The following is a 26,974-nucleotide window of genomic DNA, read 5'->3' as shown; positions in this document are numbered from 1 at the left end:
TAGATAGACTTTTAGAAGCCACACCCTCATCCCCAGAAAGTTATTAGATTAAGCTTGTTCCCTTGAATTGTACCTTGAAGTGAAGAAAAAAATGGTAGAGAATTCTTCAGTGCCATGTGAACAGTAATCCAAGTAGGTGAGCTATTCTAGCCAGTATCGCTTGTAGCTTCTGAGTCATTTTCAAGGATTAGCAGGAGTCTAGTATGAAGGTCAGCATTGAGGATTACTATGGTAAACTTTATGTCATATCAGAGAGAATAAGATTTAACCTGTTTGTGGCCAAAGGCATACCTTGCATTACTTTAGCTGCTCTTGGGAATCTAGGGGAATAGCTATTAATCCTGAGACAGTCCAAGATCGCCAACTTTCCTGATAAAAATCAGTATCACTTTTAGTGGCGGGATCTTGATTCTTTGTCATAGCAACCTGCAGCAATCTCCTTTCTTTTTATCATCTCCATCTTGCCTGAGCTTAAACCAGTTCAGTGTCACCTAACCCAAAATGAGGGTGATTAAATTGAGAAACCATCCGCATTAATTGGATTAGGTGATAGAGAGCTGGGTATATCTTCTCTCTAGTATCAGGACATCATGGGAAGAGAGATGTAAAATAAACAAAGGAAAGAACTCTTCATGGGTGTTTGACAAGCCATAGAACCTTAGCATGGGAGGGGACCTCAGAGGTAATCTTAATTGAATGCTGCCAGATTAATGAATCCTCTCTGATCAAATCAAATTGTTCAAAGATGCCCTCTGGTCATGATGCTTATCTGCTTCTAAGAAAAGTGCCTTGTTTTTAAAAAGAAAAGGAAAGAAAACAAGGCGGCATATCCTGGTGGTGTATTTTCAGTTTTAGCGCAACTATGGATTTGGCAACCTATCTCCTGGATGTGGTGTGTTTTCTGCCAGGCCCACTGCCTCTAAAGGGCTGCTCTTGGTCTGGTTTTATTCTCAAGTGCTTATTGTTTTGTTCTTTTGTTCTCTCAACTGTAGGATTTAGACAAGACCCAGGAGGAGATCCGGAAGCACCATGCCAGCATTAGCGAGCTCAAGAAGAGCTTCATGGAATCTGTCCCAGAACCTCGGCCCAGTGAGTGGGACAAGCGCCTGTCAACTCACTCCCCCTTCCGGACGCTGAACATCAATGGGCAGATTCCCTCAGGAGAAGGAGTGAGTACTGTGGGATAAGGTGTCAGGACATGCTGAAAAATGAGACTTTGCCACATTCTCAACTGGAAAGAGAGTGTAGATAAAATATTCTTTGCATCCCATGATATTGTTACAGATTCAAGGTATTTCTGGTGAACACTTTAAGTTTTATAGGCCACTTAAATGAACTCTAAGAAGCAGTGCCAGGACCAATAATTGACTGGACACTGAGAAATCTTTCTACCAGAATACTCTTAGCTAGGTCTTTCTTAGCAAGTGTAATTTAAGGCTGCGAAATGGTTATATTTAAAACTTCCTAGAGGAAAGTAGATAAACTCACTAAAAACAAACATTTATTAAGTACCTAGAGCATATAAAGCATAGTACCTTTAATGCTGATATTAACAGGTTCAGAATTGAAAATGAGTGGGGGAGGGGATATTTTTAGCCATGTTTTATACTTCTGAATAATCTGGTGAATATGAGGACTAATGCCTATAATTTTGTTAATAAACTTAGGCCTTATTCTTCAAAGATTGTTGAATACCAGATATAAATTGGTGCGTTTCGTTTTTAGAAAATGCAGCAATTTAGAATCTATCTTCATGGAGATGAATCTTAAATCTTTGTAGTTTTTGTATTTTTGCCACAATTGGAGGAGTTTAGGGAGATTCTACAGGGACTGTCCTTAATTCTCTTACTAATGCCATTGCCTAATTTAGAAGTCATACACCCAGTTAAATAGTTCCATATGATGAGAATCTCTCAAAGGTTACCTTGAGCAATGAAAGTTACTGACCTAGAGACTCACTTAAAAATCTTTATTCTCTACAAATTTATCATTTATATGATGAATCATAATGATGCAAAAGAAAGCTTGTAATTCAAGTCACCAAACATTTAACATTTTCAAAATCATGCCTTCCTCCTCCCAAAAGATAGTAATAATCCTAATTAAGAGTGGTGATTCAGCTATTTAAAGACTAATTTTTAAAAATAATCATATTATAGGAGCATTGTTCTAAATGTAACAATGTTTAAAACTGAAAAAAAAATGTTAGCCTACAAAAGTTATTTCTGGTCTTAAGCTACTTCTTGACAAAGCTATATGGTAAAATTAGGCAAGCAATTTGGATTAGACAATATCTGTGGGCCCTAACAAGTCTAACATTCTGTAACTGTTTATCTCCGTGGAGTAGGATGAAAGGCCTCTGTACAGAGCTCCCAGCAATGGCAGGCCACTGCTGCCAGCCACATGCATTCTTCTCATCCACCCATTGCAACCCCCTGCCCATTTTCTCCTAGGAATCCTTAGCCATATGCATCTCTCCCTCCCCTGCCCCACCTCCACCACCTTTGCTGGAAAGATACCCAGCATTTCTGTGGATTAGTCCAACGCTTGTTCAAGTTTGGTACATTTACACAAAGCTTTGGGAAGCTAACTTCCATAAGGGTTATTGCAATTACTCCCTTTCTAAACATTAGAAAGTACCTAGTTATCAACCCTCCATCTCTGTTCCTCTCCTTCAGAAATCTGGTAGTAAACTGGAACTTTATTTTCTGAGTGTTAAAGTAAATGTGTTTTGGTCTCTGTTTCCAGAAGTATAACACATTTTAGTCCCCTCTGGAGACTGTTGCAGACCAGTACTAGTTTGGGGAATTTGGGGGGAGCATTAAGAAATGCTTTTTAGCTAGGCTGACAGACCCATAGGGGCCCTTGAGCATTTGGTGGTTTATATACTGAAGGTATGGGGTGAATAAGCAAAGAGAATAGAGCAGAACCCATCACTAAGGTTAGGCAACTCCCAAAGCCCAGCAGGGAGCCATTCTTCTTACTGTTACCTTTTTATAAATGCAAAGAAACTCAACTCTGCATGGCCAGTGAGGATATGTTTTGCAATTTATCGGGTCCCATGTGTTATAGAGAAGGCTAAGAGCCCCACCAAGGAGTGACACTTGGAGGTTGGGGGGATTGGAGTGAGGGTGGTGTTATTTTCAAATTTTGTCCTATATGCACAGGTGTATTAGTGCAGCCGTAGTTTAAATCCCATGGTCTTTTTAACAGGAAATTATTTCCCATTCTGGCATTTATTTCCTCTTTTTCCTTTAACTCTTGGGATGATGGTTCCATTTTCTGAGGAATCTTCTTCCCCTCCTTTGGTGCATTGCAAGGCAACTGACTTTTCCATGCTTTGTGTATGCCCAGGTGAAGAAAGCCTCTGTCCTTCCTTCGGAGAGAAAGGTTGGTGGGCCTGAGGTAAAGCTGCTCTTAGAACTTGTGCTGCTGAAGCAGGATTTGCTCTTGTCATGGCACTAAACAGAGAATCCCCTGCCCCAGACCACACAGCAGCTGCTGAGTAATGTTTTTCTTTGGGCTCCACCAGCAGACTCCCATCCTTCAGCCTCCTGGCGTAACTCCTGACCACCTGCTCAAAGAGCAGCTTTGACAGCTTTTGGTTTGCTTACATCCATGCATGGCTAGTTGGAAAGCTGCATGAGGATGTTACTGTGTATTTGGAGAGAAGAAACCCAATTTAATTGTACCCTATTCTTTTTATGTTGTCTTTCTCTCCCTTTCGGTTTTCTTTTCTTTTAAAATTCACATTAATTTTGCATCCTTTCTTTCTTTTCTTTTTTCTTCCCATTTTTGCTGATCAGTCCCCCAGCTACTTTCTCCCTGATACACATCACTTAGGGGTGTGCAAAGAACCAGTGTCAAACTTCCAAAGTGACCAGAGGAGGCTGGCTCAACTAAGAGAACTTAGGGCCAAATTTTTTCTCTCCTAGATAACACCTGGCTCATGCCCACATGGCAGTGCACAGAGAGGGAAAAATAGAGTTTTCTCAGCTACACAATGTAGCACATAGCCCTTCATTGTTAATGTTTGATTTGTAAAGTCATGCCTTCAGATACAGTTCCTCAAATGAAGAAAGATATATGTGAAAAGAGAAAAGTTAATGTCAAAGAGCTTCCAATCTGAAAAGTAGTTTTCATGTGTCTCTCTATGTGTCTGTGGTTGTGTGTGAGTATGTGTGAGATTTGCAATGGCCTGAATGTTGTTTCTGTACTGTCCACAGTCAAATTTGGGGGCATGAGATAAAGTTTTATATTTTTTTCTTTTTTTGCAGAAACCTTCAAAATTTATAAGATTAAGATGTTTGCTTCTTAGAGCAAAAGTAATTGCTATAGTGAATGAAGTTACAGTTTTTTAGGCTTGATCTGTGCATTCTTGGGAAGATACCAAAATAACTTTTTCTATTCTTTTATTTCTATTTATGACACAACTTTCTGATGGTAAGAAAAGTGCTTTATTGCTGGTTTTGCTTACTCTATCTAAAGAGGAATCAGCACTGCCCACAGAACAGAAATGACCCAAACTCTTGGGTGGATTTTCTGAAGAGGATTGCTCTGAAGCTCACACTGAGCACTGCCCTCGTGAGTTGTTTCATTAGATTCAATTCCTGGATTGGCAGAGAGATTCCAAAATATCTGCCTGAGTTAATACTTTGCACATCCCCAAGTATCATTTTTTGAGCATTTTCCATCTGTCATTGTGTTCATCTTTCTCTGTCTTTCTTGATCTTCTACCACGAAAGCAGACACAGGAACGTGCTCTGTTAGTACAGGATGAAGACAAAATAAAAAGGCAAAAGAGATCCACTGAGAGAGCCTTGCCCCAGCAAGAAAATGAAGAAACTCTTCCCAAGGTTTCCATTCCAATCCCTGAGGAACACAAGTCCCTCAAAAAGTGCTACCTGTACTCTAGTACTTTTCCATCTCCTCGTATTCCTTTCATGATGTCTTTTCTCGTGGTTCTTGCATTAGCTGTTTGGTGGTTGGTCTTTCTGTGACCTGAAAACAGGGTGCTCACCTGAAACTTCAAGACCACAACCTTGAACTTTTGTCCTTGGCTTATATCTACTGCATTTTCTCCCGAATGATGTTCTCCTTTCTCAGGAGCTCAGTCATAGGGGTTCTTGCCACTGTTCTTCTGTTTATAAAATGTGTTCTTCTTTGTACAATACATGTCTTTGGGGTATAAAGGAGTGGCAATGGATTGCCAGGCCAGCTTTTCTGCCCTGAAGTTAAACAAGCCTTTGCAATGCATAGACAAATCAGATTAAAAGCATATGGCAGGTTGGTACTATTTCCAAGAGCTCTGACTCTTAAGCCTGCATGTTCTTCCTGATTACTGTTGCTGTGTTGTCCCCCCTCTAAGACTACACACAAAGCAAAGTAAGTACTCTATGGGATTCTCCCTTGTCCTTCAAAAGTTATTCATGGGACATGAGCTCTGTGGTTTAAGGAAAAAAAAAATCTGACTTGCTATTTATTCAGAAGCCTTAAGAATATACATAATGAATAATGAAGTCTGATCCATAACCACTCCTTTTCTGGGGGAAATCAAACAAACTAGTATACAAAGCCTTTTTGTAAAATATAAAAATAAAAAGGCTTTTGACATCTGTGGCCTTCTTTTGAATGTTTCAGAGATGGTCGGGGACAGACTACTGCTGCTGCCTAGCATACAGAAGAGAGCTGACTTGTCTCTTAATAAACAAGTGGTTAATGGTTTTAAAAAGGGGGGGCAACCCAACTACCACTGCCCTTTAAACTTTAGCCAGGGTTGTATTTTTCCAGAGTCTCCTTCTATCTACCATAAAACAGTATGGTACTGAAATCCACATTTACTGTGAGATCCTCCCCCAGTTAAGTTCTGTTTATAAGGGTTATTGAGGGTGTTTTACTTCTCAGAATGAATATACTGTTGAACTTCTCTTTATGACTTAAGAAATAATGATGTTACTAGAAGGAATACTTACCCATGAAAATAAGCTTAAAAATCTATATTTATGGATTTAACTTTCTTAATGCATTTCAAATGTGTTCTTGAAAATTTGTGTTTAATTCCACAAAATGTTTTTAATGATGGTAATATGAGTGAAAGTATTATTGTGATGAGTTTTTGTCTTGTGCTTGCATGTTAATTTGTGGGACTTCTTTAAATGTAAATATGAGTGCAGTCTATGTTCAGACCATAATTCTGGTGCTTCACCAGTTATTTTAACTTTAAAACTAACTCACCTTTGCATGCTGCTTGCTTCTTGGGGACACCAAATGTATCTCCCAGGATGAATTGCCTAAGTAGTTTCAAACATTGGTTTTCGAATTTGAGTTCATATGTAAAGTCATACATAGAGATTTCTATACTTAAAAAGGCTTTTTTAAAAATCTTTGAGACATTTGCTGCTTAAAACAAGAAAAAAAAGTAAGTTAGAGCCCAGAATCTTCTTCCTGCTAGTATCCATCTGCATTATGTTATTGTTTCTTGAGGTATGTAGAAGTGATTCTAGATTATTTCCTGAAAACTGCCACTCTTTCAATTTAGGCATTCCCACTGAACTTATAGAGAGAAAAGAGAGCTTGAGTGGTAGAAACTGGTATCAGAAAATAGAGCTGTATATGTCACATCTTAAACATTTAGAGAGAGTGTTTAAGTAAAGGGGAAGTAACAGAAAAAAGCTGTTTGGCCCAAAATATCAAATTATACTTCCCTAATTAAGGGTGATTATTTTAACTCTTTTAGTCATGGCCTTTTCCATTATTTATGAAAGTGTACAAGACATGATCTTAGCCAAATGGGATAAGAAATTATTTCGCCTGAAAGTATCTTTTTTTTTTTTAAGGAAATAAAGAGTAAATAGTTCTAGAATTTTCTGTTATTTTTGTAACTATCTGAGATCAGATCATCAGTTTCTCTCTTTGAACATTGCTTCCTGTCATTGAAATTTGCATGAAGCATGTCTCACTTTGTATTGGGATTCTCACCAAAAAACAAATCTCTAAACTGGTAATACCTTATGCTTCTCAAAATTGAGCAGACTGGTGATCACCACTTTTCATCAAAGGTGCCGGTTGGCCAGATGAAAGGCTCCATTTCCTGATCACAGTCCATGGTCATGACCTGTAGAAGAAAATTTCGCCACCAAGCAGTCACTGTTCAGGACAGCACAGTAATCCTAAAAAATGGATTCTTTAGGGTTGTGAGGGGGGTGAAACATTGGACATATTGACTTTGGATTTCAGACAGCTGTACTTAAAAGATTATGGATAGGTTTGTATATTTTATAGATGAAACTAGCCTTGTTCTTCTCTTATTTTCTCTGTATTCGAAGGGGAGTCCCAATCATTGCTTTTGGACTCTACTTTGAAATAACTTCTTAGTGAAAGGGTCTCAGTTTGAAAGATTTAGTTTTAGATATTGGTGTATGGTTTGACTGGCAAGAGGAAGGGCAGGGAGAGCTTGATGTTTAAGCATGGAACAGAGAACTAGAGGATTTGGGCTTTGTCTCTCCATTGCTTCTTATGGTCCAGCTTACTGTGGGAAGATTATCCAGCTTGGTGTCCTAATTTACACATAGCAATCTGGGAACAAACCAGACTCCATGGTCCCAAGTCCATATCTGCTTAACATAGAGTCGCAAAGCCACCTAGGGCATTGTTCTCTCATTGATGTCTCTACTATCTTTTTGAGCTAAAAGGAAGGTGGACATTCAGAAGATCTCACCAACTTAGGAGAATGTTCTAAACTTATTTGAGTATGCTTTAAAAAACAAACTATAATTGCCTAAGAGTCTAGATTTGAAGTTATCCAAAAGGAAATGGCAATGCACATGCTGAGTAGAAGTAAGCTACTTTAAACACAAGTCACATATAAGGTGTCAAAGAAATAATAGGATCCAGGAAGGAGATGGGCACACCAGGCAGAGAGAGTGAAGAGCCGATTGACTCACACCTGAGTGCTATAGGTGTCAAATCAACAAACACTTATTAAATACTTGCAAAGTTCCAGGCATGGCTAGAAAATGGAGACAGAGGTTTTGAGCCTATTGGGTAGATCTGGAGGATGCAGGAGAACATAGGCAGGCATCTTTGGAGTGGTGCTCACATTAGTAGAGCTGTGATCTCAAATAAGATTGAAATATTTGCACATGTGGCAATTGAGTGGCAACAGAGTTTATTTTCTTCTAATAGTCAAAGCTACCAAAACTAAATGCATTTTTTTTCTTTTTTGTTTTGTTTCCAAATATACCACAGTCTAGAATTCAGCTTACCCAGTTAATAGCTTATACTATTATTATATATATATATTATATATATCGGTTCTTATTCATCATTTCTGCCTTTTGACCATTTCATTACTCAAAAACACCCCCACCAAAATAGGGGAAAGAAAAATTTAATAAGATGAATTCAAATCATGAAACATCATGGTCCATTTAAAAAAAAATCGAAATCATAATCGACTCTAAGGACAATGAAAAGATGTGTAGTATGTGAGCCGTAACATGTTAGCAACAATGACTTGCTGGTAAAATGTGATGTAGAAGATATCAGGGAGGACAGTGATGACTAGAAGAGGTCAGCCTTGAAGCAAGAATCATGGCTAAGAGATAGACAGCCCTGCCTGCTGCACTGGTATCCACAAAACAGTAAAAGATCAAAAGGCAAACTTTTGGAATGGATATTTTTTTTTTTCCGTAAAAGATTTGTGGAAGAATTTAGGTAAGTATTACATTGGAGATAGATCTTGGATATATGAATCCAAAGACACAGATAGGTTCTGAACTCCCTTAATGAAGTATATAAGTAGCTCAACTTTAATTCATTAATTTTGCTTCTTATTTCCATGTCTGGTACACGGTGTGGTGGAATAGGAGATTAACACTACTGACTAAGATGAGATCTGAGGATTAGCTATAGATTTTAAATTATTTGAGATGTTGTTGTCCTCTTTTCTGTAACTAACTGAAGGTTACTTGTCTCCAACTTTCCTGTCACTGGCATGGTACTTTCTCTTTCCTGTAGATCAGCCTTTAGATGTTTGTTTAATTCTTAAATATTTCAAAAGATCTCATTATTTCTTTGACATATGTACTCTCTCTATGGACCATAACCCACTTTCTGTTGCTGTGGCCCAAAAACTCAATGCTGATTGGCCAGTTCTACAAGACTCATCAACCTTAATGATGAATCTCCCCATACCTAGATTGGTTTTCAAACAATAGTCACTGGACCTATGCTCAAAACCTTTCCAGCTTAGTAAGACTTTATAGAGCTTGGATTCTGTGGGTCACTTTCTATGCTATGAGGAGGCATAATTACTTCACTACTCAAGGACCTGTGATTTCATCCTTGTAGGTGCTCTCACCATCAATGCCTTCCTTCTATGACTTAGTCTAGTGAGTTGCTGTGGGTGAAAGAAGTTAACATTCCTAGAAGTTAACGTTCTAGTGATAAACCTTTCCAAACTTGACTAAACTCTTATTTGGACAATAGACATGGAGTGCTGCCTGATCTGTACTTAGAAACCTTTCCAGTTTGGTGTAGGACCTGCCAGAACTAGACAGAGGATGACTTCTGGTACTCTGTTGGCATAGAATTAAGGAACCCAGGGTGATCTCAGAGGAGAACTTGAGTGAAGGGATTGATTTCCTTTCCAAAGTCACATGGTGGACTTTAGCTAATAGTTAGCATTTATGTAGTACTTTAAGATTTGCAGAGTGTTTTACAAATGTTTTCTCCTTTGATCCTCACAAGAACACCGTGAGGTAGGTGCTATTATCTTCATTTTACTGATGAGGAAGCCAAGGCTGACAGATGAAGTGATTTGAACACAGAGCTAATAAGTGTCTCCAGGCAAGATTTAATTCAGGTCTTCTGGACACCAAACCTAACTTTTGTATACACTATATCATCTAGCTTACCCAATGATGGTCACTTAATAAGAGAAAGACGGCAGGGAAAAAAAAAACAAAAACAAAACAGAAAGGAACTGAGCCTCTCTACTTGGGTTTTTGTTTGCCCAGAGAATTGGTCAAAATAAGGGTGGTATATTAGAACTTTGCAAAGTTTGCTTCCTCTGTCTTCCTTATCTATTAAAGTGCTAAAAATCTTAGACTTCTATCTGGTATTGTGAAGAACTGGCCATAGTGCATTACATTCTTTCTGTTTCATACAGAAATGTTTTCCTCCTATCAAACTCACAGTTGCTCTTAACTTTGGTGCTTAAAACTGGGAACCTTTTTATTCTAGTCTCTTCAGGACACAATTGACAATTGATAAACATCATAGAAGTTTTCATTATGGTGAACACGGGACCTGTTTACTAAATCCTGCTACTGTAGAAAACATGGAGGGGCCCTAAAACTTGAAAGAGAGAACTTGAGTATAAATTAAAGAAAGTGCTTTCTTCACAATGGTAAGGGGTAAGTAGCATTAAGTAACTCTGGAAAAGGCTTAGATAAATTTATGAATAACATCCATAATCTAGTATTAAAGAAAATGGATTCCTTCTGTGTTTCATAGGGTTCAAGAGCTGGTATGGACCTTATAAGGCATGTGGCCCCTCTCTCAGCCCCCTTATTTTATGGACAAGGTAGCTGAAGTCCCAAGAGGTAAAATGACTTGCCCAAAATTAAACAGGTGATAAAAAACTGAGCTGAAAGAGAAGTGGATCTTGTGTCTCCAAACCCTCTTTTCTCCTGACTGGCTTCTTCCTGGATCATTGAAGCTGGTGACAGAAAGGACAACTATGTCCTTCCAAATATCGCTTGATGCCTTTGTCAAAGACATAGATAATGGGCCTGATGACCCTGTGTGGCAAGTCTTATATTCAAAAGTTTTTTTTTTAAGTTAAACAAGACACTGAGTCTTATTCCTTCTTTTCTGCAACCAGTCAAAGATCTAATTATATGCCTCCCAATTCTTTCTTCCATTGACCCCAAAGCATAAGCAGCAGCCCACATATGAACTAGAAAATCTTAACTCAGGAAAGCGCAGGATATGATTAGCTGCTAGAAAGACTGGAAAGAGAGAAGGCCACATACTGCTCCTAAACACTAACTTTGTTCATCTTTATTGAGTACTTACTGTATTAAGAAATAGGCTAGGTGCTATGGGAGACACAAAGCTTTATTAAAATATGGCTCCTGCCCTTAAGTAACTTACAGTGTATAGTGTCTGGTCCTAGCCCTGATTCCTTCTCTGCATGCTAACCTTCACTTCCCCTTCCCCTTTCTAGCTCAGCCTCCTGGTTTCTCTCCCCCCCCCCCACTCATCTAGTCACATTTCCTTACCCAGAAATCTAAGCTTCTGCTTACTGATTCATTCTCCTTTAAAACATATTTTACATAATAAACTCAGCTGCTCCACAACATTGGGCAACCACTTAGGATTCTGATAGGACAGAAAACATTTTAGGGAATGATTCAGGTTTATGAGACAATTCTCTAGACATTAGAATTTGAAAAAAAAAATTCTTTTGAGGTCATTTGGGGTTAAATGACTTGCCCAAAGTCATACAGCTAGTAAGTGTGTCAAGTGTCTGAGACCAGATTTGAATTCAGGTCCTCCTGACTCCAGGGCCAGTACTCTTATTCCCTGTGCCACCTAGCCACCCCAAATGTCAAGTGTCTGAGCCCAGATTTGAGCTCAGGTCCTCCTGACTTCAGGGCTGGTGCTCTATTCACTGCTCCACCTAGCCACCCCTGAAAATTTTCTTGTAGTATATTTGTCTATTAGTAAGAAAGGGGCATGTTTCTTCATCCTGTTTTAGAAAGTATCTCTGGGCTTTTACAGTGAGCTTACAGTATTCTCCTAACTCCTCTTTTAGTGACTTTGGGCCCCCAAATGACTTTATTTCTAGTGTGACAGTTGTCAGAATAATTTACACCTGCATTGAGGGCATCCTTGAAAATGATGTTAGAAGGGAACAGATGGGCTTTTGAAAGTTATTTTCCATAGTAGACCACATCTTTACCATAACAATTGCCTAAAAGATGCAGAGAATATAAGATCTAACTGTGCTTATTTGTTAACTATAAAAAGCATTTGATTTGTTAGACAAAATTGCTATCTGAAAGGCTTTCTTTCAACAAGGTATCTTTCATGCATATGTTAATATTATACAAGATTCTTTTAAAGAAAGAACAACAGAACTTTATTGAACCTTTTGATCATTAATATCAATCAAAGCATAATACAGGGAACTGTATACTCACCAGATGTTTTCACCATTGTCATGGAGAAGATCCATCACAGAATCCAAGTTGAAGAAGGATTCCCTGTGGATGGTGAAGTCCTCCAGCTGTTCCTGTTTCTGTGACATAGTATCAAGCCCTCAAGTAGTGCAGAACTTCCTAAATGAAGCTCACAATCAGCTACTTTAAGAAATCCAACCCTGACTATCTTATACAGGGAAAACAAAGTCAATGACAAATACCTATTATCTAGACTATAACATGCAATTAGATACATAATCTAAATAGCTTCTCCATCTATGTATGTGTGTGTGTGTATATATGGATATGTCAAACACACACAAATATATATGACATAATACATGTATATATGCATACACACACACACACACATATATAAATTCTTGCACTTCAGACAGTGAGTAGTTGTGACCAGAATTTGAAAGGAAGGGAGCAGGCTGCTGGATTGCCTTTGGAAAATTTGTTTCAGGGAGAAACTTGGGGTCATTAAAAGCAGTTTTGCAAAGCCTTTTTTAAAATGCCAATATTCTTCTGGTATTGGTTGAGTCATAGAGCACCATAGTGTCTGAAGAATTGAAGTTGAGCATTACCCAGTGGGTAATGGATAGGCACATATGTACATGAGCAGGCTGCATCTTATTGCAAACATATTGTAATTATGTTTGGGAAAAGTGGCATAAAGGATGTTGTTGAAGTATACAAATACTGTTCAAAATAGAAAGAAAATTGGCTGGTCACATGGCAAGAGTGAGAACACAGGTAGACAGCCCATGTGCTGCTCCACTCTTATCCTTGAAATGTCAAGAGAATGCAATGAAGGTCATATCACACAGGGCAGATCCTCTGTAGAAAAGATGTCCCACAGGATGAGTAGGTCTAGATGGCTTGTGATTGGCATGGCTGGAAGGAGTGCCCATGTCAATGAAATCCCAACTCACTGGGGCACTGAAGACCTTGAAGGATCTGAGCACTTTGCTGCTTAAGAGATATTTTAGAGTTATTCTGCATTCTAATTAAGGTTTAATTCTCTCCCTTCCCCACCAAGACTATTCCCTTAATAAAGGCTGTACCCTCAAAACAAAACCTACTGGGGGGATCTATATCCCCCCCTCCCTAAGAATAATACTAATTGTGATTGTTGTTTATAGTTAGGTTTGTTAAAAACCAGATATGATTTGTGGAGCTAGAGGGAAAGGGGAAGCATGGTTTTTCTATTCTGACCCACATATTCTTATAAATAACCAGAAATCCATCACTTTTCAATGTTTCATTGTGAACAGTGAAGTCAGGCGCTGTAACTGTTCACTGAAAATGTCTCCTCAACTACATATCTTATGCTAGTGTATAAAAAGTCAGAGTACTTTATTTCTGTGTGTCATTCCCACATATCTTATTTCATGATCAGTCAGCTGATATTAGCTGCATGTGTTCAGATACAGAAAACCTTCCAGATTAATGGTTTTAAATAACAGCAATAACTCACAGTGTTGCATATGGTATTAATTTCTCCTTCCCCCCCACTTTACAAATGGGGAAATCAAAGTCCTTAGAGGTTAAATGATTTTCCTATAGTTGTAATTAATGAGTGATAGAACCAAAACTGGACTCTAGACTTTCTTACTCTAGTTCCAGTGCTCATTCTCCTTTTTAATCCTTCTCTTCTGTAAAACAATGCTATTTCAGATTGCTAGTTTCATCAGTATAGGTGAACTTCCTATCTTGATACAGATCTCAGTCTCTCCATGCCTTAATAGATGGTCATCATGAATTTCTTTGACCAACAGAATTCATCTCCTGCTGACCATATTGCTGGTGATGAATCTCTCCAGTTTTAGTCAGGCTGACCCTTGTACAAAAGGTAAATTTCAAAGGTGAATGGGCAGTAGATGGAAGGAAAGGAAAGAATTCATTTTCAACCTTTGGGATCCATTTTCATATCCAGTGCCATGTTATATTTGAGATTCTCTAGGAATATGTTCTAGAAGAAATTTTCATTTCTTGAATTAGAATGAATCTATGGGGGAGAGTCTTCTTCTGTTAGTGAGGAACTTCATCCTGTGAAGTACAAGGATGTGTGGATATTAGCTGTGATAGCGATTTAGAGTAATGTCTTGGTTTCTTGGTCAAGAGCACTCTGCTCTGACTGGCTTCTTGATTTGTAGCTTGTTTTAGGAGAGTGCTCTCCAATAAAGCTTTCTGTGTCCCATGAAGTATCAGTGACCGAGGCCACTCAGTCCTGTTTTAGTTGAGTCATAGAGCTGCATGAACCTAAAGGTAATTGGATGAAGAACTTTTTGCTGAAAACGTCTCTTTCGTGAACATTTTCTTTGATATTTTTCTCAGATTATTCACTCTGTAACATAAACTTATCACAAATAAATATTGTTGTAAATCTGAGTCCTGTTTCTATTAATTATTAAAGAAATAGGAAGCAATAATTCTGTGCAGAGTTGGGTTCACTGAAAAGAGGCAGAGAAAGAGAGCTTTGTAATACTAATAGCTCCCATTTATTTACAAATCATTTTGTTTATAAGTTCTTTGGGATAGGTAAAAATGAAAACTATTCCCATTTTATAGCTAGGTGAACTGAGCTTCAGGAAGGTAGCAACATGGTCAGTAATTCTTAGAGCCCCGACCGATGCAGGTCTCTTATTCTTTATGTTACACTATGCTGCCTGAACTCTTATTATCATTAACAAGTCAACCTGTTAGCCTGTCTGCATGGATAAGCCATATATTTTTCTTTGAATGTACTTAGTTAATAAGAGTTTTACGGACTTACCTCTGGCACAGTCATTTCTGTGTGCTTAACTCTAAGACAGAGATATCCTTTGGGTTTAAGATCAGATTTCTTCAAATTATGTTTTAAATCTGAAATAAATTTTCCTTAACTAATATCTAGCATTTAATAAGTTGAGATTTTTGTAACAAAAATCCATGCAGCAAGTACATAATTTACAAAGAGAAACATTTTTTGACGTGGTTCATTTTTCTTTTTTTTGAAATGAACACATCACAGATTAATGGTTATCAGCCATCCAACCATTGGCATTCTAATCACTAAGGAGAAGTGTGGGAGTGTGGGAGTGGGTGTGAGATCAGAGACTGATGCTGTTATGTGGCATTAATGGAAATTGTATGAATTCATCCCTGAGCAGACTTCGGATTCTACCCAAGGTGAACCTTTCATGTTTCATTTGCATTATCCAAGTGATTATTCAAATCTAGCATTGCATGTGGTGTATTAACTAGCTGAAAGTATATGCCTTGGGGCCTGTGACTAAGAAATATAAAACTTATATAGGGAGAAAACTACAATGTTTGGCTTCATGTTTCTCTAACTTAGTACTTTGGTTAGTTTTCAAAAAAATTAACAACCATGTTCCCTGTAATGGAATTTTTTAATAGCAAAGGACTAATAATTTCTTCTGCATGTAGTTCTATGGAATCAAGATGCTGTTTCCATTCAAGGGTGGGTGTCTACAAAGTTTAATTTAGTACTGATTTTAGGTTTCCTTGTTACCCTTTCCTGTTGTTTCTGTTTGTTGTCTTTTAGAATGAGCTATCTTAAAGTACAGGCAAACAAATCAGGTGTTGGACTGTTTCCATGCTAGTGGGAGAGTGGAACCTCCTAGGGGACTGTTTTGTCCTGAGTGAGCCACTTATTTTTGTACTGAAATATTACTGGTCCTCAAAGGCATCTCCTCTACAAGGAGCTTTTGGTCTAATGTCTAATGTTTGCTCAAGTACTTTAACATTTACAGCTCTGTTCAGGCTTGAGAACACCTCTTTGACCTGCGGAGCCCTGTCTGGTGAGTGCAGCTGAAAGGCCAAATTTTCTGTTACTTACTGGCTAGTTTTGCATCAGGCATTTATCTCAAAGCTTTTTTTTTGCTTTTGCATTCACCTATATTGGGGATAATCTAATAACACTACTATTTAGAAAATGTTTTTAGAGTATAATTACCATTGGTCATTAAGGATCAATTTGACTTAACTGCATCAACTCCTTTCTCCAGAAATGACCAAAGTTCAAACTGTATTCCATGCATATGATAGTGGAGTTTGAAAATGACTGCAAGTTTTATTGAGAAAACTAGTGAATGCCACAAGGCCATGTTTCTTGGGTACAGTTCAAGTGGGAAACTGAGAAAAAAAAGTGTAGTTGTAGCTAAGGGTGATGTAAAAAAGAGTGAAGTTAGGGGAAGGAATTGGTTGATGAAGACAAAGGATGTTGAATAACAATTCATAAATAATACTCTGGAAAGTAGAAAGCACAATCTTATAAAGGTGAAAAAAATAACAATTATTATTCCCCTTGTACAGAGGAGTAGACTGAGGCCATAGAGATAAGGGGACTTGCTTAAGTTCAAACAGTGCTGGCTTAAGCAGTGTCTCCCTGCACATCCCCATGACATCTGTTGTTACCTGAGATATCTCTGTTTACCTAGATCTCAGGAGAGCCATAAAGATCTGTGGTTGTTAGTTTATCCCCATCTTGAGTCTCTGTGAGTCTGTACTTTCTTTCTATAAGTTTCACACTATAAGTTGACCTGTCTTGTTTTTTCACTAGAAATGTGCCCAGACTTTTATTTTCATATAGCCTTCTTTTCTTCGGCTTCAGGGTGGGTGGGTAGAGGGGTTTGAATGACTGATTTTTGTTTTTGCTTTTTTGTTTCTGTCCCTTTTCTGTGGAAGAATGGTGGGGCAGTGGCGTGCAGAACCTGCTGCTCATGTTGTTGTCCTTGTACACTGTGTTTTCTCATCTAGCTTTTGCAGAGAAAGCCATCGCCATATCCGATTTATCTTTTATTGCAAGTGCCCAACCCAAATTTTTATATCTTAAGATCGAATAAGGCCCATTAGCACATTGAAAGTCCTGCCCCCTTTTAGTTACAGAAGGGCAGCATCAATGGCATATGTATTCTAGACTGGGAGGAAGCTTATAGGTATGGCTAATAAGTGGAGATATATATATAAATACATATGTGCACGTGTTTTCTCACAGCACTCTTCGGAATATCTAAAAACCGCTCCCATTTCTTAGTGCTTTTCAGCATACAAAGTATTTTCCTCATAGTGACTTTATGGGACATGGAGTACAACTATGCTTATACCTTTTGTGTGCATTTGTACAGTCTGTGTTTGATAGACAAGGCAAGCAGGCAGCTGAGTGGCCTCAGAGTGCCCAGGCTGGTGGGATGCAGAGTTGGGATCTAGGCGTTTGGGTCCTGAGGCTGTGCTCAGTCCCAGGCTTCCTTCAACAAGCTCTTCAATAAGACATCCAGAGTCCATTTAGAAACTCAAGGGTCAGTGACAAAGGAGGCACTCGCAATTAACTGATCTGATCACCCTGTTTTGTTTGCATGTTACCTGACCTTGCTGGCAGGAGCGCTTTTATTTATTTAAGTGCTTGATGATAATGATGATGATGACAATGACTATAATGTGTGTATTATTTCACTTTTGTTAAGAACCAGGAGCTGGACTCTTTGGCTGGGTATTTATGCCTTTCTGTGTTTAGCAAGATAACCTCAACTCTTGCTTCCATGTACACTTCCCCCATCCCTGCCTCCCATCACTTCAGGTACCCAGGTTGTTCATTCTCCCAATCATCTCTTCTCTGAAAGGTGTCTTATTAACACATCTTCACTAACGCATAAATACTACTAAACCTTTAAATGTATTATTCTTCCCAGAAGTGTTTTTTATTTTAATCTGTAGACAAAGCCTTCGACCAAAGGAAGCCTTTTATATTGTATGGTCCTGAGAACATTCAAACTTATGAGCAGGACCGACCATGTTAGCTCACTGCAACTTAGAAGAGAATAAAGGTAATATGAAAACCAGTGAGAGTTTGGTGGGCACAGTGGGCTTTGGGGATTTCAATCTAGGCCTGCCTGGTATAATATGACCCTAACTGAAGATATTTGGCAGTAAAGTCATTGGTACATTTTGAGTAAACCCCAAGGAAATGTTGTGAAGCCCTGCTTCGTGGTGATTGATTACCCTTTTGTAAGATTTCCTTAACTATCTATTGCCTAAAAATATTGCCTAAAAATACTATTTAGTGAGTTTTTGTGGGAACAGCATTAGGAGGGGTATGCCTATGTAGAATGTGACCAGAGGGTATATTCTGGGTGTCTTTTGCAGAGAAAAGTAAGTTAGCAATGGTGACAAATGATTACCTACCTACCCTCACCACCAAAAGCACTACCAATATGTAAAAGGTCATTTGTGAAGCCTGGAAATGAAAAGTCTGGAAAAGTTTAAAGTAATTAGATATCTTATGTATAATCTTCCCCCCTCCCTTTTTTTTTTAAGAACATAAAGCTGTTTACATTAGTTTGAATTATCTCCTAGATATCTGGACTAGCAGGAAATTGGTGTATGTTCTTGTATTAAGTGTGTTTTAATTCTTGTTTTTTCTCCTGTCATTGTTCCTTTCCTCCAAGTTCTGGCTAGAGGGGCTCCCTGAAGTACAAAGAAGACCTAGTTGAGAACTTACTAACGAACAGACTGGAAGACCTAGCACCAGCCTTGGTTAAACCCACTGGCTTGGCCCAGTCTTACCAGATACTTCAGGTGCTCTAGACACACTTACTTTCCAAGAGGGAGGCTGGATTTCTATGATGTTTTAATTCATGTCCTTTTTGTAAAGTAAAGCTTAAACTTTGGGGATGAATACTAATAATGTGTTTATTGGATGTGATGTTCTTGAGCTATAACTTTTACTTACTACATTTTGTCTCCTGCGGTACTTCACTTGATGGTTTTACCCATTATAAATTCTTTGTTTGGGTCTAGACTTCAGCTTTAGGAACCTTCAGATTCCCAATAGCTCACCAGAATAACTTTGGAGCATCTTAGGACTTTTAGGCACATATAAGAAGATATAAGAAATTCAGTCTTTTTTTTTTTAACATCTCTGCTTAAGGCACTTTAAGCAAGCTAGAATGAGAGTCCAGCCATTTAAATGGGTGAATTTTCTGTATTTGGTGTTACTTAACATACTAAACCCTTCATAATTGACTTTTAAAACCAGATTGTCACATTAGGTTCTGTTTTATTTTTAGTGAAAATACTTCCAAAAATGTGTGATTTCATCAGTGTGGGCATGAACAGTATCTGTCTCAACCCCTCACTGCCATATCATGGTTGCTCCTCTCATGGCCACCTTTCTGTTGATGAATCTCTTTGAACTTTTTTGATTAGGCTTGCCACAGGTGAAATTCCACTGGCAGAGCCTTCAAGGGCCCTGGGTTGTCATGACCATGCCACATTGTGGTATTAGAACAGGACTCAGGCGGAGGTTTAGTGATGTCCTATTTACAAAGCTCTTACTTAAAGCCAACTTGGGGTGGGGTGATGGAGGGATGTGGTGCCAGGACCCTCGTCATTTACAGGTGAGGGAGCAAAATGAAGCTCATGGAGGCTCAGGACTAGCCGCACAGCTGGGGTTCAGCCCCAGCAACTGGTCTTCAGATTTCAAGTCTTATTCCAGGACACCAGCCAGCTTCTCAGTGGTTAATTCTTTCCTCTAACTAGTTTTTAATTAGTAGAAACTGTTGAGCACTTTTCATCTTTAAAGAGCCATGTAAAAGTCAGATAATAATGATGCCTTGTCCTCAAGTGTGGATAGAAGTAAAATTTTTGTCATTAACTAATAAACCAGAGACAGTTCTTCAGTAGACAAAAATGAGATTAAAAAAAAGTTGGAAGAAAAACGGTTTGTTAGGAAAGTTCCATATCTTTGATATCACTGTTTCTTTTCTTTCACTTACCCCCAACAGTAAGTGTGAATAGCTGGGTAAAGATGCTATGCTAGGTTCACAAGCAGACCATTCAGAGCCACTGAATGTCTCCCTGTCCCAGGTATTAATAAATATAAGGTCAAAGTATGATGGAAACAAGACTTTCTTCAGTCAGGGAAAGGTATTGCTTTTCTCTTTCCACTTAAGGGTAAAATTGATCTTGTAAGATGGCTGGTGTGTGTGGTAGAAATGCTAAGACCTATGGGAAGGGGGAAGATGTGGCTCTCTTCAGCCTTTCCAGATAAAGCTTCACTAGAATACTTGTGAAGAAAGACAATCATCTGAACATGAATATCTCTACCTTGACAAGCCTTTGACATATGTAAATCTTTAAGTTCAAAAATAGCCTGAAAAGAGAGGATCTGGTTTGCATTTGATGGAGCTACAGCAAAACTCCAGTAAAACGCCCACATCTTGCTATTAATGCTATCTAGAGTTCAGTAAACCAGTGGAAGGGTAATTTAGAGTTGTAAAGGCATATACATAGGTTATGGTCTTGAGACTGAAAGTACATTTTAAAAAAATAGTTTTTAAAAAATGCGTCTTTTTTAAAGCTACACTTTGGTTCCCTCCCTATTCCCTCTACCATCAAGAAACAACACTCCCCCCCCCCCCAAAAAAAAGCCCAGCAAATAAGTATCATACTGATTAAGGACCATTCTGGTACAAGTAAACTTTTCCTTTGTGAGTACAGCAGTAAACAATTAACATAGTAAGCTTAATGGTTTCTGCTTTTAATTTTCTTAATCAGATAGAATTTTATGAGATTGAGGACTTCATTCAGCTAGTCAGTTTTTATGATATGTTGTATAATGTTCTCTTCAATATCCCTTTCATCAACTTTATAGTACTGTGGATAAGTGACAGCTTCTTCTCCAGTGGAACAAGGTTCTTATAAATCTTCCATAAGAGTCAGCAACCACAAAGGGTTTTTTTTTTTTAAGCAATAGGGGTTAAGTAACTTGCTCAAGGTTACACAGCCAGGTGTTTCTGGGTGGGTGCTAAGTGGCTGAGCCCGGATTCGATCCCCAGGTCATCCCGACACTGGAGCCAGTACCCTTACTCGCTGTGCTACCTGGCCACCCCCATCCACAAAGATTTTTCACATTGCTTGCTTTTCACCCCATGCCAATGTACCTTAATCATGTGATCAATCACATTGCATAATTGATCAGCCCAATCACAACATGTCAGTAGTTCAGATCTTGATAATATAGGTTTCTCATGGAAGGTCCTACTTAGCTTTCTTATTTAATATGTACAGATATATGGTGTCTTTCATCATGTCATCTGTTGAACCTTGCTGACCATCTTAGCTAAGACAGAGCATTGTCCATAAAATCTCAGTATTTAAGACAGCTGATTAATCTTGTCTCTTGGAAGCTTTGTGTACCTTCCATATGCTAAGATCTTTCCATTGGGTTTAGTTATCTTTCTGATACCTAGGAGAAAAATGTCAGCCACTAGGATATATGATCTTTAGATGAGAGCTTTAGACATCCTTTGTATTCCTTAACAAATATTATTTCAAACAGAAACTTGCTTGGAATACATCCCTGTTCTTTTGAGGTATGTCAAAGAGAAAGCCCTTCCTCACCATCCAGACCTGTTATTTAAGTGCTCTGCATCTTAGTTACCTTATCTATAAAATGAGTGCCTTAGTCCCTTCCATCTCTGACATTCTGTGGTTTTCTATTCCTTAGTGTAACTTCAGAAACAGAATGCTCAGCTGGACAGATCGTGGTTCTGTCAATTCCTATGTTCTTATGTCCTTGCTTGACATGGCTGTTCTGTGTGGAGTAGTTCAAGACAAAAGCAGTAGTTCTCAATGTAACTGAACTGACCATGGTCCACCTTACCTGTGTTTTAGATGCATGCTTTAGAAAAAAAATTTCATTACCCTAAATGATATTTCATTCCCACATGGCACCTTAATGAGGCTATCACCTATCTCTCATTAATCAGAATGGTATAAATTTGGTTCTTTTTAAAAAATAGACTGTTTTGCCTGGAATATTTTTTAGCCATACAAACAAAATCATTTTTTATTTAGCAAAAAGTCATAATGCATAAAAATCCTCCTGTTGATCTATATAGTTGGCTGTATATTCAAGAATATTGAACCTGGTGTACTACCTTGTTAGGGCTCATTTGTTTGTACCCAGTATTTCTGTTTCTTAAGTGGGTCTATGTCATGCTAGCTTAACCATCAAGAAAAGAGTGGTCAGCTCCCCTAAAAAGCAGTGTGGTAAAATAATGTCAGACATCTGTGGCAAGGAGGCCACTAAGAAGTCAAACTTCATAGCTCCTGGTTTCATCCCTTTCTCAAATCCATCTTTTACATACTAGATAATATTCATTCTTGGCAATGCAAGACTAACCTGGAGTGAAACTAATTTTTTCTAGTATTAGTTGTCCTACAGTTTAAATTGACAAGCAATTAAATGTAAGGTTTCTAGACATGGCTTAAGAACGACATTCCTAGGTTATAAGTACTCTTCCTTAATTTCATAGAGCTACTGTTCACTCTTATTGTCACATTCTAGGAATGATATATACTCTAATGAGAGACTTTTTTTTTAATTGCCATATTCACATCTTGGTGGAAGAACTAAAATGTTAAATTGTTTTCTAAGCATAAACCCTTCAGCTGAACTGAATTTTTTTAAGATAGTCACTTTAGTATTAAGTTCATGAGTCATATGAGCTGTGCTAAAAGGACTCTTCCCAAACCAACTTACAGATGTCATAATACAGGCTGCTTTTTCAGAACATTGCCAGCAAACCAATGCTAGCTGACTCTGGTGTTGTTTGGCTTTCTTAATATTGTTCCTTGCTCAGATGGCCAGTCCGGCCTTCTTACTTATATCACTTGTATCTCTTGTCCCCAGACAAATCTTTCCATTTCAGTCACCCTCCTGGGAGTTTTAGGGTTAGCTAAATACTCTACTGCTGCAGAAAGTACTGATACAGGATTGCTTTGAAGCATTCATTTATGACAAGGTATTTAGCCACTTAGCCTAAGAGTAAACCATGGTTCTTAATCCCTAAGGTACTCTATATTTCTTGGACATATCACATACTTCATCTGCCAGATGGTAGTCTTTCCCTGATGGTGCGTTTCAAGTCATATTTTTTGCCCATCTTCAGGCAGTTTTCTTAAAAATATGAAAAAGGCATTTGAGCATTAGTATTGAAATTGATGCTGTGACATTAGTTACAATTGGTCAGTGCTTGGGCATCCCTGTACTAACACACCTTCTCTGTTGTTGGCAGGTAAAATGAAATCTGGACCATAAACCTGATGGTGTCATCAGGAGCTAGTATAGTAATCAGTCAGCTTTAAAATGGTGAATCAGGCTTGGGTGATGGAACTCAGCCCACATTTCATCTAAATTATCATTCTCAGGAATATTTGTGAATCCCTTAATGAGGTGGAACCTCCTCTCTGCTCAGATCCTTCCTGGGAGATGAATGTTTAGGAAAGACAAATCGATTTTTCTAGGCACCAAAGAAATCATGTAGGGAAACCCAAAGGGTGCTTGATACTGAGCAAGATATAGCCCCAAATTCTTCAGACTAATTATATCAGGGTCTACCCAGATGCTTGACTGAAATTAAAGTGCAGCACCTTCCTGGTAGTTGGAGTGACTCTGGTTTCATGGACCATCTCCAGCAATAGTTCTTGGTTCTGAAGCCTATGAAAGCTAGGAGGTTGTTGGCTTATGCCAGTGTTATTATTTCCACACTTTGAAATCCACAGGAATAGCAAGACACTTGGTCTTCCTTTAAGATCATCTGCTTCTATTACTTCAAAGCATTCCACCTTCATTTCTAATATTATCTTCTTGCCTTTGTGTATATTCATTCACTTGTAGACTATGAATGACATTCCTAAAGAGGAAGTGGATGCAGTGACAGAGAAACCAAACCTTGACTCTGAATGGGAGGGCCTTGAGCATTCAGTAGTTCACAGTGGGAGCCAAATGACAACCTTATCGGAGTCTCTACAAAGCCATGACTTTGGGCCTGTCTCCATAAATGACAAGGAGGCAGAAGACAAGGCACATGGGTCACCTGGTCTCCTTGATAACAAGGAGATGCTAAGTTGTCCAAATGGGGTATGTACAGGTGTAGAAGAGCAAGCTGGTGCCTTAAAGCTTTCGAAGTGCATGCTCTCAGAAACACCTGCTTCTCGTCAGCTGTATGCTGGTGAAAAAGAGGAAAAGGGTGGTGAAGACCATGTTACACCAAATGAGCTACCTGGGAAGCAAAATGGACCATATCCTGACTTTCGTGTGGGTTCAGGGTTCCCCACCCTCATTCGAAGTTTCCAGGTAGTAATGGTTTGGGTCAAATGCCTCTCTGGGAGAGGGCCAGAACTCTCCTTGGGATGGTGATGGGAGCAGTCTATTTCTTGCTTTCCTGATTAAAGAACTCTAGAGTCTGTCTCAGAGAAACTTACCCAGAGGAATTCCAAGGCAAGAATTGATTTTTCTCCAGCTAATTTGCAAAGCTCATCGAAATAAGCCTGACATGATCATTACACCGACTGATAAGGGCTTTTAAAAAGGGCACTCTACCTTTCTTGGCTCAAATGCAAATTTATAAGGAAAGGTAAAATTGTGAGACATCTATGTTTTTGATAATTGCAATTGCTCAGAAAATATAACCAGCTATGTTGAAAAAGAGTAGCTGGTTGCTCACCAAGATTATTTCAGATCTAAGATAGGAACATATCTCAATCACAAAATCTGACTCTGTAAGATGCTAATACTATTCATTGCTTACTTTGTTCTGTTACCCTCCACCACTCCCATCCCAGGGAGAAAGAACAATGGGTTCTAGTGATTGTTGGTACTAATCATTTATGCTAAAGTAGATGACCATGTAACCCCTACACAATCAAGGGGCAGCTTTCAGAGTGATTTACCAACTTGTGGAGGTGAGCTAATTTGGCGAAGATGGCCTTCCCTTCTTCCACTAATGTTTGTCCTTCTGATATTAATCACCAGGTGGTGGCATAACTGATTTTTCTCTTTCCAGCTTTCCAAATACTCTTTCCTTTCAACAACTCAAAAGTGAACATCTGACATTGATTTGAAAAGAGTTAATGAATTCCAGGGTCACTGTTGTTCACGCATCATTTGAACTTAAAGGAAGAAATGTATGGCCAATTTTCTTGATTGCAGTGCTATGGTCACAAGAAAGAAACAATAATTGCTATTTGGCAAACAGTTTTGTATTCAAATTTTGGCTCAGAAGCCAATCCAAAATGCTTTAAATCATTCATTTTAACTGCATGGTCTTATGGCTACTTTTTTAGGCATACCCATACCCAGATTATTATAAAAATATAATTCTTTACTATCCCTTATGGTTTGACACTTTGTTAAAACTACTGCAGAATGATTCACAAGTCCTGTGCAAACAACTTTTGGGATTCTGAGTTGGATTTCTGTTTTGCTAAGACCCTGAAACTTTGATCAGGTCAGTGTCAGAAGGTCGGCCAGCTTTTTCCCCCAGAAAGGACACAGGTAATTGTGCTTTTCCACTATTTTGTAGCCTCCCCTGGTGAAGACTCAGACAGTCACCATCTCGGATGTTGCTAATGCTGGGAAAAGTGAAATCCCAACCAAAGATGTCCCCATTGTTCACACTGAGACAAAAACTATTACTTATGAGGCTGCCCAGGTAAGATACCATTTTTAACATCTAAATCTTCATTTACTTATAATCAAGTTCTTCTCCATACTTCTAGCAAGGGGCATTTATTTGCTGGTTTTGCTTTTCATAGATTCGGAAGTGGAAAATTCCCTTTCATTTATCAGTCTATAGAATGTATTTACACTGGATGCAGAATACACAGAAAGCCAATTAAATTGCTAGGTTAGTAAGTCTGTGTTGGAAATAAATTTTTTTTTAATGGGGTTGGTAACTGGTGAGAGTAGTGGCCAAGGATGATGAAGATCGAGTGTGGAAGGCTTTGAAGATCATCAGTTGGATGGACAATAGAGAGTCACTGGAGGGTATCAGTGGAGTGACCAGATAAAGTCAGTGTTTGAGGGTGAAAATGGAGGCAGAGCAAGAGCAGAGGTTGTCTAGGCATAAAAACTGTGATGAAGACTTAGACATAAGTGATGGTTTTTGAAGTAGGAAGGAAGAAGTGAGTCCATAACAAACTGTGGGGAAAAGCACTTATCAATGAATCAGATACGGAGAGGGCAGCTAACCATGAATTCAAGACTATGAATTTGAGTGCTTGGGGGCCTTGTAGTGCCACTGGGGAAGTAGGAAAGACCTGGTACCCAAAGTCTTTTTAAGACATGTCTCACTACCATACTATACTATGCAAACTCTTTTGGGCTAGGAAGAACAGCTAGAAGGGATGGTTTAGGAGAAAGAAGGAAGTTCTTCTATGCCCAAAGAGCTCTAAAATTGTGCATACCCTTTGACCCGGCAATACTACTTTTAGGTCTGTATCCCAAAGAGATCATAAAAATAGGAAAAGAACCCATATATACAAAAATATTTATAGCAGCTCTTTTTGTGGTGGCCAAGAATTAGAAATTGAGGGGATGTCTGTCAGTTGGGGAATGGCTGGACAAGTTGTGTTATTTGAATGTAATGGAATACTATTGTGCTATAAGAAATGATGAGCAGGTGGATTTCAGAAGAACCTGTAAAGACTTATATGAAATGATTCTTAGTGAAGTGAGTAGAACCAGGAGAATATTGTACACAGTAACAGCAACACTGTGTGATGACCAGCTATGATAGTCTTAGCTCTTCTCAGCAATGCAGTAATCTAAGACAATTTCAAAAGACTCATGATGGAAAATGCTATCCACATCCAGAGAAAGAATTATGGAGTCTGAATGCAGGCTGAAGCATACTGTTCTCTCTCTCTCTCTCTCTCTCTCTCTCTCTCTCTCTCTCTCTCTCTCT

General features: G+C 38.6%; 1 protein-coding gene across 18 annotated transcripts in view; it reads left to right on the top strand.

The window, feature by feature from the left end:
* EPB41 (erythrocyte membrane protein band 4.1) overlaps nucleotides 1-26,974 on the top strand; it is a 191,324-nt gene that overhangs the window by 147,063 nt on the left and 17,287 nt on the right. For 7 of the 18 annotated variants that reach the window (XM_069079302.1, XM_069079308.1, XM_069079305.1 and 4 more), the window contains 3 exons: nucleotides 993-1,169; nucleotides 23,905-24,363; nucleotides 25,592-25,720. In XM_069079302.1, the coding sequence (XP_068935403.1) occupies nucleotides 993-1,169; nucleotides 23,905-24,363; nucleotides 25,592-25,720 (765 nt within the window). The other 11 variants (XM_069079317.1, XM_069079313.1, XM_069079311.1 and 8 more) reach the window with 6 other exon arrangements.

Source organism: Petaurus breviceps, unplaced genomic scaffold (genome assembly GCF_028583685.1).
Source record: "Petaurus breviceps papuanus isolate PSGF00001 unplaced genomic scaffold, PetGlider_PUasm1.0 91041, whole genome shotgun sequence".
NCBI lineage: Eukaryota > Metazoa > Chordata > Mammalia > Diprotodontia > Petauridae > Petaurus > Petaurus breviceps.
Note: the sequence above shows the minus strand (reverse complement) of the source record. Positions and strands in the feature narration are given on the sequence as shown.